Source organism: Gopherus flavomarginatus, chromosome 9, assembly GCF_025201925.1.
Source record: "Gopherus flavomarginatus isolate rGopFla2 chromosome 9, rGopFla2.mat.asm, whole genome shotgun sequence".
Taxonomy (NCBI): Eukaryota; Metazoa; Chordata; order Testudines; family Testudinidae; genus Gopherus; species Gopherus flavomarginatus.
Window position 1 is genome coordinate 64,396,275 of NC_066625.1, and position 16,323 is coordinate 64,412,597.

Genomic DNA, 16,323 nt, shown 5'->3' on the forward strand with positions numbered 1-16,323 from the left:
TCAGAGGCAGAAACAAAATAAAACAAAGCAGCTGAGCAGAATCCAGATTTCTCCCTGTAATTGTTTCAGGGGTGCTTCTCTGAAAACAAAAATGCATGTTTGGCTCTCAATAAAATCAACATAAATCCAGAGTAACTCAGCAGAAGTCAATCTAAAATGAGACCCAGTTTCAGGTCTGTGCTCTGCCACAAACTTCCTGTATGACTTTGGTCAAGCTGCTTAACCGCTCTGTGCCTCAGTTTCCCATGTGTAAAATAAGGCTAAAGATATTTCGCTACCTCACAAGGTTGAAGTTAAACAAATTATCAACTGAGGTGCTTTCAGATGTTCTGATGAAAAGCACTATATGAGAGTCAGGTATTATTCCTGTTGTTATTTTATGTCAGTGGAATTTCTTCAGATTTCTGTTGATGTTGCTGGCAGCCAATTTTGGCCAAAGTGAATATGCATTAATAAACCATGTGGCCCAAGTTTTCGAAAACAACCTTTAAATGCATTCCCACAAGCTAGTGGACACAGTCATTTGCACCCACAAAAAGACAGAATCTGTGTGTACAGATTGTATTTGCATGTGTTAACAAATTCTACCTTTGCAAACCCAAAAGATATGGAGTGACTCAATGGCTGTGTCTACAACATCGTGGGGCACAAATACGAATCCTAGTTGAATACTCTGGCTTTTTACAAAAAGTACATTATGATTTTTTCTCTGATATTGCTACTGGTAGTAAGGGAAGTGTGCAGTTTATTATCATGAGATCTAAAGAGGGAGCTAAAATATCTTTATGCGATTAGTATCACTTAGAGCAGGAGGGAAGGATCAACCAGTGTTTAGGGTTCTATTATGGGATTTGAGAGACTCAGATTCATATCCCTGCTCTGCTACAGACTTCCTATGGACCCTAGGCAAGTTATTTGTGTCTCTATGACTCAGTTCCCCATCTGCAAACTAGGGGTACTTCTCTACATCACAGGGGTATTGTGAAAATAAATACATTAAAGACTGAGAGGCACTCAGATAGTATAATAATGGGGGTCATATGATATAGGTGGCTGTGGTACTAGCAGATTAGATGGCAGGTTTAAAATGACTGACATATTCACAGGAAGGCACATCATTATGTAAAATCTTTTGGTGACAATGACTGGTGTTATGATGGTAACAGCTATTTTTGTAATGGTGGCAAGCGAAATAATTATGCCAAAACAAGACGGGTGAAAACAGCCTGTGTAGTCTGGGGTTATTTCAATTCTAATCCTTAAAAGTGAGCCAAGGTTAATTGCATAAATGTGAAGCTTGGCAGCACTGAGGATCATATTGGTCAAAGTGGACAAAATCCTGAAGAACTCATTCAGACAAAACTCCTGGAGTCAATAGGGACTTTGCTTGAATCTGGATTTAAGGATGTAACTCAATGTAATTGGCCTTGAAAATCCCATAGCTGCAGGTGCAAAAATCTTTGGCTTCTGGAGAGCTGATTTTGATGGAATACATAAATTGCCTTGAGGAGCTGTGATTAGAAATTGGTAATGTATAGCAAGCCTATAGGGCTGTAGGAAGTGCAGGACATAGCTGAAGAAAATTAAATTGGAATTCTTCCTGGTTAAATGTGCACGAAGGGAAAAGAACAACAGAGGCCAGTGTGGTTCAATAGTGATGTAAAGACTAGAGCAGTGTAAACAATAGGCAGGAGGCTTTTAAAAGTATTTAAAATATAAACTGTGTGGTAATGAAGAGAATGGTGAGATATATAAAAATAAGCAGAAGGGAATAAGAAGAGTAATTAAAGGAGCCCCAAAATAATACAGAATATAGAATTACAGAGAAAGTTTCTACCAAACTATAAAATTGGTGGAGAATGTAAAGTAGGAAAAATAGACATTTATCTGTTATTGTTTTTTGAAGTAGAAATATGAGTTGGGGTAAGGATGACAAAAATGTAAACAAACCCCAGGATTAGATTTCCTGACAGGAGTTAGAGAATGGGTGAAAAGAAATGGAAATGATTTTATGGCAGACAAAGCATCAGATTCAGATCACTGTCCTCCACAAGTGTTAAAGGAAATGAGGAAAGCTGTTAGTGAAAGATTAACTGATATAACTTGCTTTCCTGAAAGACCTAGATGTGGGGAACTGAATAACATTATTTCCAAAAGAACTGTGAGATTAGCCTGGAATCCTACACATTTTTGGAGGAAAGCATTAGTGACTTAGTAGGATTTAATAAGGGAACACTTAAAAAAAATGTATTAAGGTCTAGATTGTACCATTTAGGCAAAGCAGTGATTAGGGAGCAGTGTGAAGCTGTACCACCCAAAGGATACCCATGCAACTGTTAAAAATACAACAAATTAGTTAATATGTTTTATGCAAAAAATCTTAGCACCAAAACTCCCGAATTAAGACCCCAGCACATACAACATCCCACCTTCTGACATGACAAATTGTTCAACCCTATCCACATGTAAAGCCTGAAAGAATACGCGAGCTTTGCAGCATGTCTAGTTTGATAACAGACAGTGAACGATAAATCTCACTACTCTGCACTGAAAAATTTGGTAACCTTTCACTATAGGCTGAGACTGTCTCATGAATTTCCACTTAACCAAGGGTAGGGGACACACCACTCTGACCTCACTCCATACCTCAGGATCACCAAATTTCAGTGGATGGTGATGATAATATAATACCTAGCTCTTATATTGGGCCTTTTATCAGTATATCTCAAAGTACTTTACAAAGTAGTTTAGTACAATACTGTATAAATGGGAGGTCTTGCCTAGAATTAATTTGGAGTTATGGTACAGGGTGGATGGCGTGAACTGTCAGTGTGTGTCTGCAGTGAAAGTGCTGAATGTTACATAATGTACCTACTGTAGGTTTCAAAAGCATTTACTGAACGGCCACATTCAAGATTGTGAGCGAAGAATTAATGAACTGGCTTTTGGGGAAGAGAGGCTGTCATAACCTATTCCCAGATTTGGACCTTAGCGTCCAAAATATGGGGGTTAGCATGAAAATCTCCAAGCTTAGTTACCAGCTTGGACCTGGTAAAGCTGCCACCATCCAAAAAATTAGAGTGTTTTGGGGCACTCTGGTCCTCCCAAAAACCTTCCCTGGGGACCCCAAGACCCAAATTCCTTGAGTCTCACAACAAAGGGGAATAAACCATTTCCCTTCCCTTCTCCCTTCCAGGTGTTCCCTCCCTGGGTTCCTGGAGAGATACACAGAAGCAAGCTCCGTGAATCTAAACAGAGGGATGCCACCCTCCCTGTTTCCAGTCCTGGAAACACAAGTACTTCCCTCTTCACCCAGAGGGAATGCATAGTCAGGCTAGTAAATCTAACACACACAGATTTCCCCCTGACTTCTTCCTCCCACCAATTCCCTGGTGAGCTGCAGACTCAATTCCCTGGAGTTCCCCACCCAAGAAAACTCCAACAGGTCTTAAAAGAAAGCTTTATGTAAAAAGAAAGAAAAATACATAAAAATGGTCTCTCTGTATTAAGGTAACTAATACAGGGTCAATTGCTTAAAAGAAATATGAATAAACAGCCTTATTCAAAAAAATACAATTTAACACATTCCAGCAAGTTCACACATGTAAATACAAAATAAAAACCCTATAAATCACTATTTTATCTTTTGTACTTACAACTGGGAAACAGAAGATTAGAAAAGCAGGAGGCAGAAAAAAATCCTCTCATAGCCGAGAGAGTACAGGCAGAAGACAAGAACAAAGGACTCACACACAAACTTCCCTCCACCCAGATTTGAAAAAGTCTTGTTTCCTGATTGGTCCTCTGGTCAGGTGTTTCAGGTTACTCCTTTCCAGGTAAAAGAAAATTAACCCTTAGCTATCTGTTTATAACAGAGGCTCTCAGATGATATTGTGAGGTGGATGGTATAAGAACCTGAATAGCATAGTACAGGAAGTAGCCTTACACAAAGTCTGTTGTGCACATACTTTTGAACTGCATCATGCATCACATTTCAACATCTGCGCTGGGCTTGAGTTCAACTTTTCAGGGGAACCAGGTGGTTCACAGGTTAATAGAATCTTCAACATCTAGGACACCAGTTCAAATCCAGTCTTGTTTGTGGGTGATTGACAGCTATTAGCTAATGATGGCTATTTGGTGACTTGTGTGTGAAGTCATTTTCCTACTGGACAAGTGTCCGCATCACAAAGACTATCAGCATAGTTAATACTCATTCCCACCTTCCTGGCAATCTCAAGAGAGAGACCAAAGACTAAATAGACTGAAATAAGAGTCTTCAGCACGTGGACTGGACAGAGTTGGGGAGCTTGTAGTATTGCCACCTTTAATGTACCTCTTGTCTCTATAAAAAGAAGATTTCAGCCTCCAGAACAGGCAAACAGACACTTTTTATGGTTGCCTCCACTGATTCCCTAGATTCTTTTTCAGAACAGTGGGTGTTGTCTGGGTTCTTTGCTCTGTGTCCCCTTTTGGTTACCATGTTTTAACTCTATGACCTGTACTCCCCTTCCTGTTCTTTTCCATTCTTTGTTCTTGCTAATTTGTTGACCCCTGTTCTTTAGTAACATTCCCAGTCCTTATTTTTTGTTGTGGAATGGCTGCTAATGTTCCTTTTGGATGGGCACCCATTCCTACAGGGATTAGATAGGCTGACACCTTTTATGAGCACGAAATTTACATGAAATACTGGGGGTGAGGAGGAGGAGATGGGGGGGAGGAAACTTTTGCAGTTCTAGGGTATGTCTACACTGCAGTTAGACACCTGCTCCTGGCCCGTGCCAGCTGACTCAAGCTGGCAGGGTTCAGGCTGCAAGGCTATTTAATTGTGGTGTAAACATTCGCGCCTCCCACCTCGCAGGATCCTAGTGCCTGGGTTCCAGCCCAAGCCCAAATGTCTACAGTGCAGTTAAACAGCCGGTTAGCCTGAGCCCCACAAGCCCAAGTCAGCTGGCATGGGCCAGCCGTGTGTTTTTAATTGCAGTGTAGACATGCCCTTAGTAAGACAAGGTAGGTAGTGATGGCTTGTAAGAAATTTGAAGGTAAAAGCCACGTTATTATTTTATGGTACATTGATCAAAGTACAATAAGAGAGTATTTTCCTCTCCGATGGCTTTCTCCTTTTGTTAATGCTTCTGGTTTAATACCTCAAGAAAAATACATTTTATTAGAGGTTTCTCATCAGCTATTATCCCATGTTGGTTTTTTGTTTCTTTTTGGGTAGCAAAGCTAGCCTCCTAGTAGCCTCAGGACATGCAATTATTACCTCAATGCACAGTACAGTATTATTTAAGACTCTAAATGCTAATTTAATGAAAATTGGTATATTCACAGTGTTCAGGAACCTAGGCCTTTATGCAAAACAAAGCATAGACGAGTGTCTTCATTTAAGAAACTGCTGTTGGAAGAAAATCTCGTTGATGCTGCGCTTGGCAGTGTTTTAACAGTATTGCAGGCACATGGTTGCTGTAAATGGACAAAAATTGATGGATGTGCTATGAACTTCTGTTCTAAGCCATGGAACTCACACTGCTATTATTCTACATCAATGTTCATCTCATAATCAAGTTTGATCTAATTTAAGTTTTATTTCATTTAAATGGAGTGAAGAATCATGCCCTAGGGTTGAAAGCAGAGTTTATCCATTACAATAGATAGATGAGGCTTGGCTCCTTACCATTTATCAGTACTACCTTTGTGCCTATTTTGACATTTGTCTGATTAGATTTTTCATTTAATGGTAGAGGGATGGCAGTCCCAATACACTCTTCTTTGCAAAGGAATTGAGGGTAATAACACTCGCATAATGTTTCTAACCCAGTTTCCAGAAACCACTAACAAAGATTGGAGTTTTTAAAGACTTTTGTGACAATACTGGCTGTTTTGTTTAAAACACTTAATCCGCTTAGGGATTTTTCAAGAATACTCGCAGTTGCTGTTTCTGTGTCTAATTTTAGTACACTTGCCAGGAACCGGAGCAGAACTCTCAGCAATTATCAATGGTATTTGCAAGTATAGGAGCAGGTGCTGAGAGAGTAATAAGCCATCCTGTAAATCTGTGATTCAAGTGTTATAACTTCTCTTAGGGCCAAATTCAGCTCACGTCCGCCCTGGTGCAGCTCCGTTTCAATCGATTGAATGGCACTCGCTTTAGACTCAGACTGAAATTGGCCCTTTTAGTGTAGTCCTCCTGGCTCCCAAAATGAAGCAGCACCTCAGTGATTACACTGAGTAGGATGGTCCAAGAAGTGGAGAGAACACAGAGGAGAACTCTTGGCCCCCTTCAGTCCTCCAGCGTGGTATGTGGGAATGTGTAGGGGATTTAAGGTCAGCCCAAGGGAGTGGTAGAGATGTGGCAAGTAGGTCTGCGACTTTCACTGATACTCCAACTTGCTACATCTGACACTGAGCTGTAGTAGTAGTCAAGACTGCCCTTGAACCATCTTCTCTCCCTTCATTTTTCATTTCCACTGTCACCCATGTTTGTTCTTCTGTGCAAAAACTGTTTAGTTCGTTGAGTGCAGTGCACGTGATTTTCACATTGCAGCATGTTTATGGTATCCATAAATATTTTTCTCCTCTAGAGAAAATGAGATTTTGTTTTTTCAGAACATTTTCTGTACACAGAGGGCGAATTAAAGACTCCTGGGCTATCAATTCCATATATATTTCATGAAGGCTGCATTTACTTTAAAACAAACTTGTGTATTTTGATCAAAAGAGCATTGGAGTTGGTTACAGTTGTCATGAGAAAGTGTAGTGCATTTGGGAATTAAGGAATCACAGTTCTCCCACCACCTTTCCTCTTTTCCCTACTTTGATGCTGGCAGACCAAGTGTCAGCTCCTGCTGAAAGCCCAGGCCAATTCACTCGTGTATTAGCATAGATCAAAGTGATTGTTAAATGTATGAGAGTATATTGGTGTTTTAAACTTCATGAAAACTAGTGGGATGTTACCTGCATTGTTTTCACTTATCTGTATCCTGTTATTATGTAATAGCAAACATTTACATTGTATAACCCCTGTAACTAAATAACCCATCAAAAGAGAAAGAAGCCTTGTGGAATGCAAATGAAGACCTTTAACAGAAAAGTGCTCATTGTGAAGCAGGTGGTCATTGTGATGATTGGAGGTCAAAGACTCAAAATGTGTTCCTCTCTCTGTCATCAAAGGAGAAGCCCACATGGGTAGTGACCGTCAGCTTGTTTTCTATGAGAAGAAGCTGTAAATATGGATTCAGGGAAAAATCCTTCATCTCTGGACTGTATGGACTCCTAAAGGTTACAGGTGCAAAGTGGAGATCCCCACGGACAATCTGGAAACCTGGAAAAGATTTTTGGGAATCTGGCAGTTTATTACATCACTGGCACCATTTGGAATTAGAAGCTGTGACTCACCTGTACATAAATTTTACCTGCTTCACCTCTCAGTAACTCTTGCTTCCTTTTCTTAGCTAATAAACCTTTAGTTAGGTGACTATAGAATTGGCTACCAGCATTGTCTTTGGTGTAAGATCTAGAGTACCATTTGATCTGGGGTAAGTGACTGGTCTCTTGGAATTGTAAGCAAACTGATGTGGTGTAACTTTTGGTTTAAGTGACCTTTTATCACAAAGTCCATTTGTCTGGGTGGCAAGATAGACTGGAGAGTCTAAGGGAGAGTGTCTTTGACTCTTATGATAAGATTTGTATAGCGATCCAGGAGTTCACATTTGTCACTGGCATGGTGAAACCTAAATATAAAACACATCACTAGTTTGAGGCGTCTGCTCTGTTTTCTGACAATCTGCCCTGAGGTAGGCCTTCACAGTCATGAACCACTCCAGACAGCGTGACACTCACTTTCTGTTCAATAGTTTGTTTGAGGTTGATGTGATATGGTGTACAGGCCAATCTGTGAGCAAAAACAATGACCCTTGCTCATCAGACAGGAAAATAGCATTTCCATTGTTATCACACTGACTGTTATGAAAGAACTGCAGCTGGGGGGGGGAGGGGGTTCACTCCATCATGTTGGATCCTCCTCCCCCCCCACTACAAATTGTTCCTTGAATTCCTCTCACATCTATAACAATCTTTCTGGCTTCCTGTCATACAGCTAACAGGATGGTTCATAAAATGTATCCCAGAAGGAGATACTATGAGAGTATTTCAATTGAAGCGGTTTCTCTTAGAGAGAGCCTTGTCCTTCTCACTTGTACTGGGTATCGTGGGGACAGGGATTTTTCTTGAGCCCTAACAGGAATGAATCCCATAACTTTCTAATCAGCATTTTAAGGATCCCAATCCTATTAAAGTCAATGGAAGGAAGTCTGGAGGCTTTGGATAAGGTTATAAGCCCCCTTTCTCTGTGAGGGTTTCCTAGTACAAATTATCACCTTCCTGAATTTTAACTCATTTGATTTCAGTGTTCCAAATCCTGTGAAGGAGGATTCCGGGTTCGAGAAGTACGATGTCTGTCAGATGATCTGACACCCAGTAACCAATGTGATCCACAGCTTAAACCGGAAGAAAAAGAACCTTGTAACACTCAGGATTGTATACCAGAAATAGGTAAGGAGGCAGGAAAACTTGACTGTTTTGACTGTGGAATTCCATCTAGTGGAGAAAATATTTAACAATCCTGTATAGGCTCTCTGGGTTCAGCTTTTATTTTCTGTTCCAATTTTAGGAGTTTGTTTTTAAACAAAATAAGGCTGTCTTTTTAAAAAGGTACAGCAAGTTTTCATAGACTTTAAGGCCAGAAAGGATCATCATGATCATCTAGTCTGACCTAGTCACATTGCAGATCATAGAACCTAGGGTGACTAGACAGCAGATGTGAAAAATCGGGACAGGGGGTGGAGGGTAATAGGAGCCTATATAAGAAAAAGACACAAAAATTGTGACTGTCCCTATAAAATCAGGACATCTGGTCACCCTAATAGAACCTCATCCACCCACTCCTGTAATAGACCCATAACCTCTGACTGAGTTACTAAAGCCCTCAAATCGTGTTTTAAAGACTTCAAGTTACAGAGAATCCTCCATTTACTCCAGTTCAAACCAGCAAGTGACCTGTGCCCCAAAATGTAACACGTTAGCATTAATTTGATATTGTCAGAGATTTTTTCATAATTTTTATGGAATCATTTTATTACTAATTATAATTACTAGAGAAGAGGAGAAAGATGTTTTAAGAAGTCGTTAGAACCTCATTCTACTCTGCATCAACTTTCAGGTCAAATTTGTTCACAAATTTAGATTTTGTAAAAATTAGCTATTATGTAGTGTAAGACTGATAGAAATGTTCCTCCTCCTCCTCTACGTGAAAACAGTTTTGTTTAAAACAAATTAATACTGACAAGTCTCATGATTTTATTGTGTGCCTTGTGTTATTTGGTCTTTTTCTTAAAATCCCTGCTTCTTGAGTTATGTGATTATGTGGGAATCTCAGTTTTCATCAAAAAAGCAAGTTTCTAGCCCTCATGGTTTTTAAATGTGAATGGAGTGCATTCTAGTGGCTCTGAACCCAGAAGGCAAATATAAAGAACCCGTTTATTATTTTTCAAAATCTCAATATTTATAAGCCAATCTTGTGATTGTGAGGGGGCTGATTCATGACTTTTCAGTGCTTAGAGGTTGGCAGTACTGTTAATATTCCCCTGAAGCATTAGCCACCCAAACCCTGCAGCATGGTATTTATTACCTGAGAATCTGAAAGTGAAAATGACACAAACCTGACTATAAATACAAGTGCTACTGTCTAGTCCATTTTCATTATTCAAGCCAAATTAAGTGTAAAAAGCAAACAGAGATTGTTAAAAATTAAAGTAGATTTTTTAAATATGTGCATTTTTTTCTAAATATATTCAAATAAAAAAAGTTCTTGTAGTTTTAATAATTTAACTTACTTACATCAGTAGGCTATTTTTAAATATATGCTTTTTTCACCTGACAGTAAATCTTTAAAAATAAATTTGCACTCTACCATAATCAGCTCTGATAACATAATCTTTCTGAATCATAAAGGTCTCTGCTTTTTTTTTTCTTCCCCAGATGAAAACTGCAAAGACAAATACTACAACTGCAATGTGGTGGTGCAGGCCCGGCTCTGTGTCTATACCTATTACAAGACAGCTTGTTGTGCATCCTGCACAAAGGTGGCCAATAGACAATCAGGTTTTCTAGGGCGCAGATAACAACTACTCCATCACCCGTAGCGTCCATGTTTAACTTCGATATGGGAACATAAACAGTGTTACTGTTTGGACTGCAACAGGTTCTACCTTCTTAAAGAGATGGTTTCCATATCGCTGAGCACATCAAGACTATGGTTATGTCTCACACATAACATGCAGCATATAATAGGAGCTTTTTGGCTTTTTAAAATGTTCATTGTAAAACCGTGATTTTTAAAGCATTATTTTTTACTGAAACTATTGTATGCATCTGTTCATCAAATAATTGTTATTTAAGGAAAATACCACCCTTCTTGTTATGAATTGAATGAAAGGAAAATCAGTCAAATGCATTTATTGGAGATGTTTGACCAGTACAGATACAGCAGCACAATTATTTGCTGAGTACCAACCCTTCTTGGGTGTTTTGGACTTAAATTAGTAGATGGTATCAGTAGAACATGTATGTAAGAAGTGTTATGTCATTAAAAAAACCCAGCACCCTTAGGACCCATTTAAGCTCAATTTCCCAGCACCCTAATATGTGTGTTTAATTACCTCAACCCTTCATACTAAATTAGTGTCATGATTAAGATATCTCTGCTGTACTCTCAATAACTTCCTGCCTTCAACTAAGCAGCAAATGTACACACATTGACTGCCTAAAGGTGCCTTGTATCTAATTCATAAACTAGTGCATTACAGTTATAGCCTGTAATTCTATATGGATGTTGAAAGCAATATATTACCCACCACAGTGCCCTTAAGTTTTAGAAGTCTTCTCCTTAACATGTGACGCTAACAGCTGAAGCTCAAATGGGTGACGTTCCTCCACTGATCTAAATTGTCAGTTTACACCAGCATAGAATCTTCCACCATGATGTAGCAATCTCACTGCATAATAATTTTTCATTTTAGAAGTGTTCAGTAAGTAACAGGATCAATCCAAACATGTATACGATTCAGTTAGTATTGCCATCAGTTTCTGAAGCTGCCACCAAAGGATCTGGCCTTACACACGCACACGCACACGCACACGCACACGCACACGCACACGCACACACACACACACACACACACACACACACACACAGAGAATAAGTGGTGGTGCAGTAGTTTGGAGGTCTGTATTAAGGAAATCCTGACTCCTAGCTGTTGAAGGATTATTATAGTGTAGTTTGTCTTGTTTTCATCCTGTGTTGTTCCTCAGTAAACTTACTCTAAAAGAATAGCATCTATTTACACTATGTCTTCCTGTTCCAGTCAAGAATGGTTACAGATTTGCACCTGTGTTAGATGATCTTCATTTTCTACATTTACTGTACTCAGTCCTGGAATTTGCTAGAGCTAAACAGAATGAGGCATTCAGTGCAGACAAAGGCATTCAGTGCAGATTAAAAGTATTAAATTACCTGAAAATTTCACAGTTCATCCACTTTTATTGAGTCTTTTTAAATATTTCTGTGTAAGTAGCGCTGAGTTCTGTTGGTGGGAAAAAATAACTTGCTTATTGAATTACTCATTGCAATGTACTCTAAACCCTAGTGATAACTTTAATCTTAAATCCATTTTTAAGGTGTCCACTGTCTGAATTCAAAAATGGTGCCAAATAATCCTATTTATACCTGATACATGTTTACTGTTGAGCTTTATGCTAGTCCTATGTTGATTATCTCTGAGCCCTATTGTACCATCAGTGTTTGATCAGGAGTCCCTATTGTAATTGGTGGGAATTCTCTTTTGTCTCTAAAATTGGATGTCACAATAATGATTCTTTGTGATTAGAAATTATAAAATGTCTTTAGAACTTTGATTACCCTCTAATTAATTTAATTAAACAATGGGAGACCTGAATGAAATTGAAAGACTAATTATATACCTTTTTTTTTTAAGTTAATGATCCCTTCTCAGTCCTATGCCTTTATGTCATGAAAAGTCACCACCAAGGACTTTATATAGCTCTTGAAGATCTGAGATGACACTGTATACAGTAGATTCTTGACCAAAGAATTATGGGGAGGAACTGTCAAATTTCCAATGGTGGTAAATATAAACTTTCATATGAATGTCACATTGTAGCAAATCCTGACAAACTGTATCTAATTTTGTTGTTTCTCTTTTGCCTTATGAGAAGTGTATTTCATCTGCTTTAGGGAAGTATCTGTAGCATAAAAAGATTATTTACATCCCAGATGAAGAAAGAAATTATAGTTCACACAATGATAATATATGACCCATAAACAGTTTGCACATACCTTTGGATAAGGTGAATAATTTAAGCTGAACAGTGAGTTGGTAAATAGGTCTGTGAACATGGTGCCTTACACTGTGTGTAGGCAAGTTATAAAACGTGTTGCTCTTGAATACGTGGCAGTTGGGATGGCTTAGAAGGATTTATCTTTTTGTGGGCTCCATTAATTTACCATTGAAGATGGCAAAGTTCATAGCAGCCAAGTATAAAAGGGTATGTATCTATGTATTTATAGCCTGTATTACTCCTCAGATTCATTGCTTTGTTAGTTGAATGTGGTCACTTATATTGATATTTATATAACCTAAGCTATCTGGGTGTAAGGCCAGTTTTCATATATACCATTAAAAAAGTATTAGTCTGACCTAATTAAACACCATGCAATAAGGAGTCAGCCTGATTGTGGCCAGATTTAATCTCTTGTTGTCACTGGCAAGTTTCACTATAATTATGATAGGTGTTTTTAGAATATAAACTAATCAACTCTCCTTTCCTACACACACTGATGCAGAAGGACTAATATTATCTATAGTAATATTTCGCTGTTACATGAAGTGCACTTTTAACACTATTCATTTAAAATAGTTATTGCATTTTAATTATGACAGGTGTTTGTTTTTTTATAACAGTGCTCCAGTTTCGCCTGACACCATGTATAGTTCCTGATTCAATCACTTACATTGATGTAAATCAGGAATGGCACTAGTGATCTCAGCAGAGTTACTTGGGTATAAAACCAGTGTAAGGAAGTGCAGAATCAGGCTCATTAATTTGAACAACACCTTTTCTTTATTGTGTATTAATACTTAGTAGAAAAAAAACATTATTTCTCACCTTTCGAATCTTCAGGTTACATGATCTGGGATAAAATAGAAGATCAGAGTAACTATGGGGACAATATGTGGATCATCAATATAAGGCAAACTGGTTAAAGGTGATTACCTGAAGCCAGCGCACAACAAAGGCAGCCCCACATCTGGCTTCTCAAACATCTGTAGAGAACCCAGTTTGCTGATCTTACATGACAGAGGCTGATTTTGAGGGGTGATGCAAAAGCCAGAGGGCAAGGTTTGCATGGTTTTGCATGAACATCACAGAATCCAGCCATGGTTTCAACACACTCATACAATTACACCTAATGTAATGTAATAATCTGTCTTTGGGGCATAATACATCAGGCTGCATAGAAGCAGGGTCTAGCATTAATGTTGTTTTTACAATGTTTATATGATCCCATTTCCATAGCCAAATGGTACAGATCCAAAATTGGGTCCTTTTAAGTAGGAAAACACTTGCTGTATTTTAGAGATGTGTTAACTCAAAAGTTCATAGACAAGGCACATATGGATAAGATAGCCACAATTTAACTGAGTTCAGTGGGACTACTCACATTCAGGAGTGTTTGCAGGTTTGGAGTGCTAATAGCTACGGCCATACTTGCTTCCTCAACCAGAATGTTTGATGTTTAGAGCAGTGCTAAGTGATCAGACCATTTTATTACCTTGAACAGAGGTCTAGCTGGCACAGCTGTGGGAATTAATACAAGTTTGTTTTTTTGTTTTGTTTTGTTTGTAGTTAATGAGAACAAAATAGCTTTTGTCAGTGTGTGTCAGAAATAAGACTAGTTATTAGTAGAGCTATTCTCCTGCTAGTTCAACCGGCTCCTGAACCCTTGGTGGTTCATTTTGTTAAAGTAACTACTGAATGAATTCCTGTGCAATGAACCCAGAGTACCTAGAACTGCACAATTATGAAAGTATGTATTGTTTCTGTATTCTCACATACAACATCTGCTGTTTTAAAAGTACCATTAGAGCAATCATGTATAGATTCAGTAGCAGAAAAAATCTTTGCAGGACTTGGTTTTTATGGCACAGCTGTGTTTAATGCCTTTTGGCTCCTCTCTGTAAAAGCATTTGTCGGTCTATGAGGCAGTTAATTGGGAAACTCAAACAATGAATGCTGAAAGTAAACTTCCTTTGTTCCTAACATGGCTTACAGAATATATCAGTGGGGGTTATGTTAGTTTCTATTTAGGGAGCTGAATCAAAGTAATCTGCTAACACTTAACATTTTCATCTTTCGTGTTTTTAAATAGGCAAACTAATTTGCATGATAAGAAACAATTATTGGGTCAAATTCTGACCTGGTGAAAGCAGGTGCAACTTTATTAGAAATGCATCCACTAACACTAGGTCTGAATTTGGCCCTCTGTCAATTTTCAATGAAACACAAGGAAGTATATTACTGCTAGTTACATTTTTTTAAATGGAGACTCCTTGGAATTTTAATGGATTGAGAAATGCAAACTCCCATTATCTTTTGGGCTTGATTAGTTCCTTTGAAAATTCAACACTTTCCCAGTGACTTTCTAACAACACTGCTTTCATTAGCCTGCTTTGTCATGGTGCACTGTGTGGATCTCTTCAGAACTGACCCTGCAATGTGCTCATCTTGGGGTGATGTAGGTGCCCTTGCTCACCCTCCCTGAAGTCATCGGAGACATTGTTAAGCAGGGGTGCTGGAACAATTTGTATAGTGGGGGTGCTGAGAGCCATTGAACCACACTGTAAACCCTGTATATGATGGCAACCACTTGAAGCTAGTGGGTGCAGGAGCACCCTCAGCACCTCTAGTTCCAGCACCTATGTCTTAAAGGACTGGGGTCTTAACTGTGCAGATCATCAAGCCTCGATTTGAGTGACACAAAAACCCTACTTTATATATGTAAAATTACTTACATTTCACCTTAACCCAGTCATCCATCTTGGCAGAAGGATATACTTTATTATAACTTATTTTTTGTTATTTGTAAATACAAGATGTTTATAGGAAATATGTATTCTGAGCTATGTCTATGGAACAAGCCACTGCACCAAAATAGTTCAATTATTTAGAATATGCAGATTTTTATTAAAGGGACCTAATGTGTATTTATTTACATATGCCATCTACATTTTTGTCCAAGTCTTTTATCATACTAACCCAAGTTTTCATGGAATTTTATAGCATATATATGTGTGTGTGTGTGTGTGTGTGTGTGTGTGTGTGTGTGTGTGTGTCATATTGTAAATCCATAGTTACCATTTTGTAATTTTCTGATTAGCCAGTTTCTTGAGTGGATTTAAAGGGGGAGTATAAGCTAAAAGTACTTTGTGACTAGTTCAGGAATATGTATCCCTGGCAATGCACCCAAACCTGAACTGTACAGCATCCTTTTCATATTGTATACATTTTCTCTTTGATGGAAAAAGTTAACTATTTTTGTTTATGACTAATTTATTTTTTATTATTGTGAAAAATAAAGTAATTAAAGAACAGCTTTTGTGACACGGTTTATTTCCTATTTGGTGAACCCTATGTAACTCCTGTTACACAGGAGTTAAACATACGTATCAACAGTTGAATAGATCCCTGGAGGGATCTAATTAACATGACATATCTAGTACTGTGCAGAATATAGAAATGTTGCCACAAGAGATATAACAGTGTGCTGTATAACCTTACAGAGTATTGACAGTGACATCCTGGTTTCCTAATAGACAATCATACCTATTAGAGATTGGAAAAGAAAGCCTTTTACTGATAGGTCATCATCTCCTCCCTGCTTCCAAACCAAGTTGTTTCCTACCGTATGTTCTCAATTACATTGCCCAATTTTAAATTATTTTCTCCCTCCACTTCCCTTGAGAAGCTCTGGCTCCTTTTTGCCAGGTAAAATGGCCAGAGTGGTGTAAAGCAGTCCTAAAAACTGCTGTTCCAGAAGGGAGAGGATTCCCCTGATGCAGGCGCTGTAGAAGACAACTGTAAGGCTGTGCGGGAGGGACTTGCCCACTCCTCTGGGGACGCTAGGATACAGGGGTGCATGCCCTCCTCCTCCAGCCATAGAGGACCTTGGAGAACCTTGTGGAA

The 16,323-nt window shown here is 38.6% G+C and overlaps 1 protein-coding gene across 2 annotated transcripts in view; it reads left to right on the forward strand.

Annotated features, from left to right (window-relative positions):
* Positions 1-11,168, forward strand: part of THSD4 (thrombospondin type 1 domain containing 4) — a 654,719-nt gene extending 643,551 nt beyond the window's left edge. For both annotated transcript variants that reach the window (XM_050967929.1, XM_050967930.1), the window contains 2 exons: positions 8,409-8,553; positions 10,039-11,168. In XM_050967929.1, coding sequence (XP_050823886.1) covers positions 8,409-8,553; positions 10,039-10,181 — 288 coding nt within the window. In that variant the 3' untranslated portion in view covers positions 10,182-11,168. The remainder of the gene's footprint in view (positions 1-8,408; positions 8,554-10,038) is intronic.
* The last annotated feature ends 5,155 nt before the right edge of the window (positions 11,169-16,323 follow it).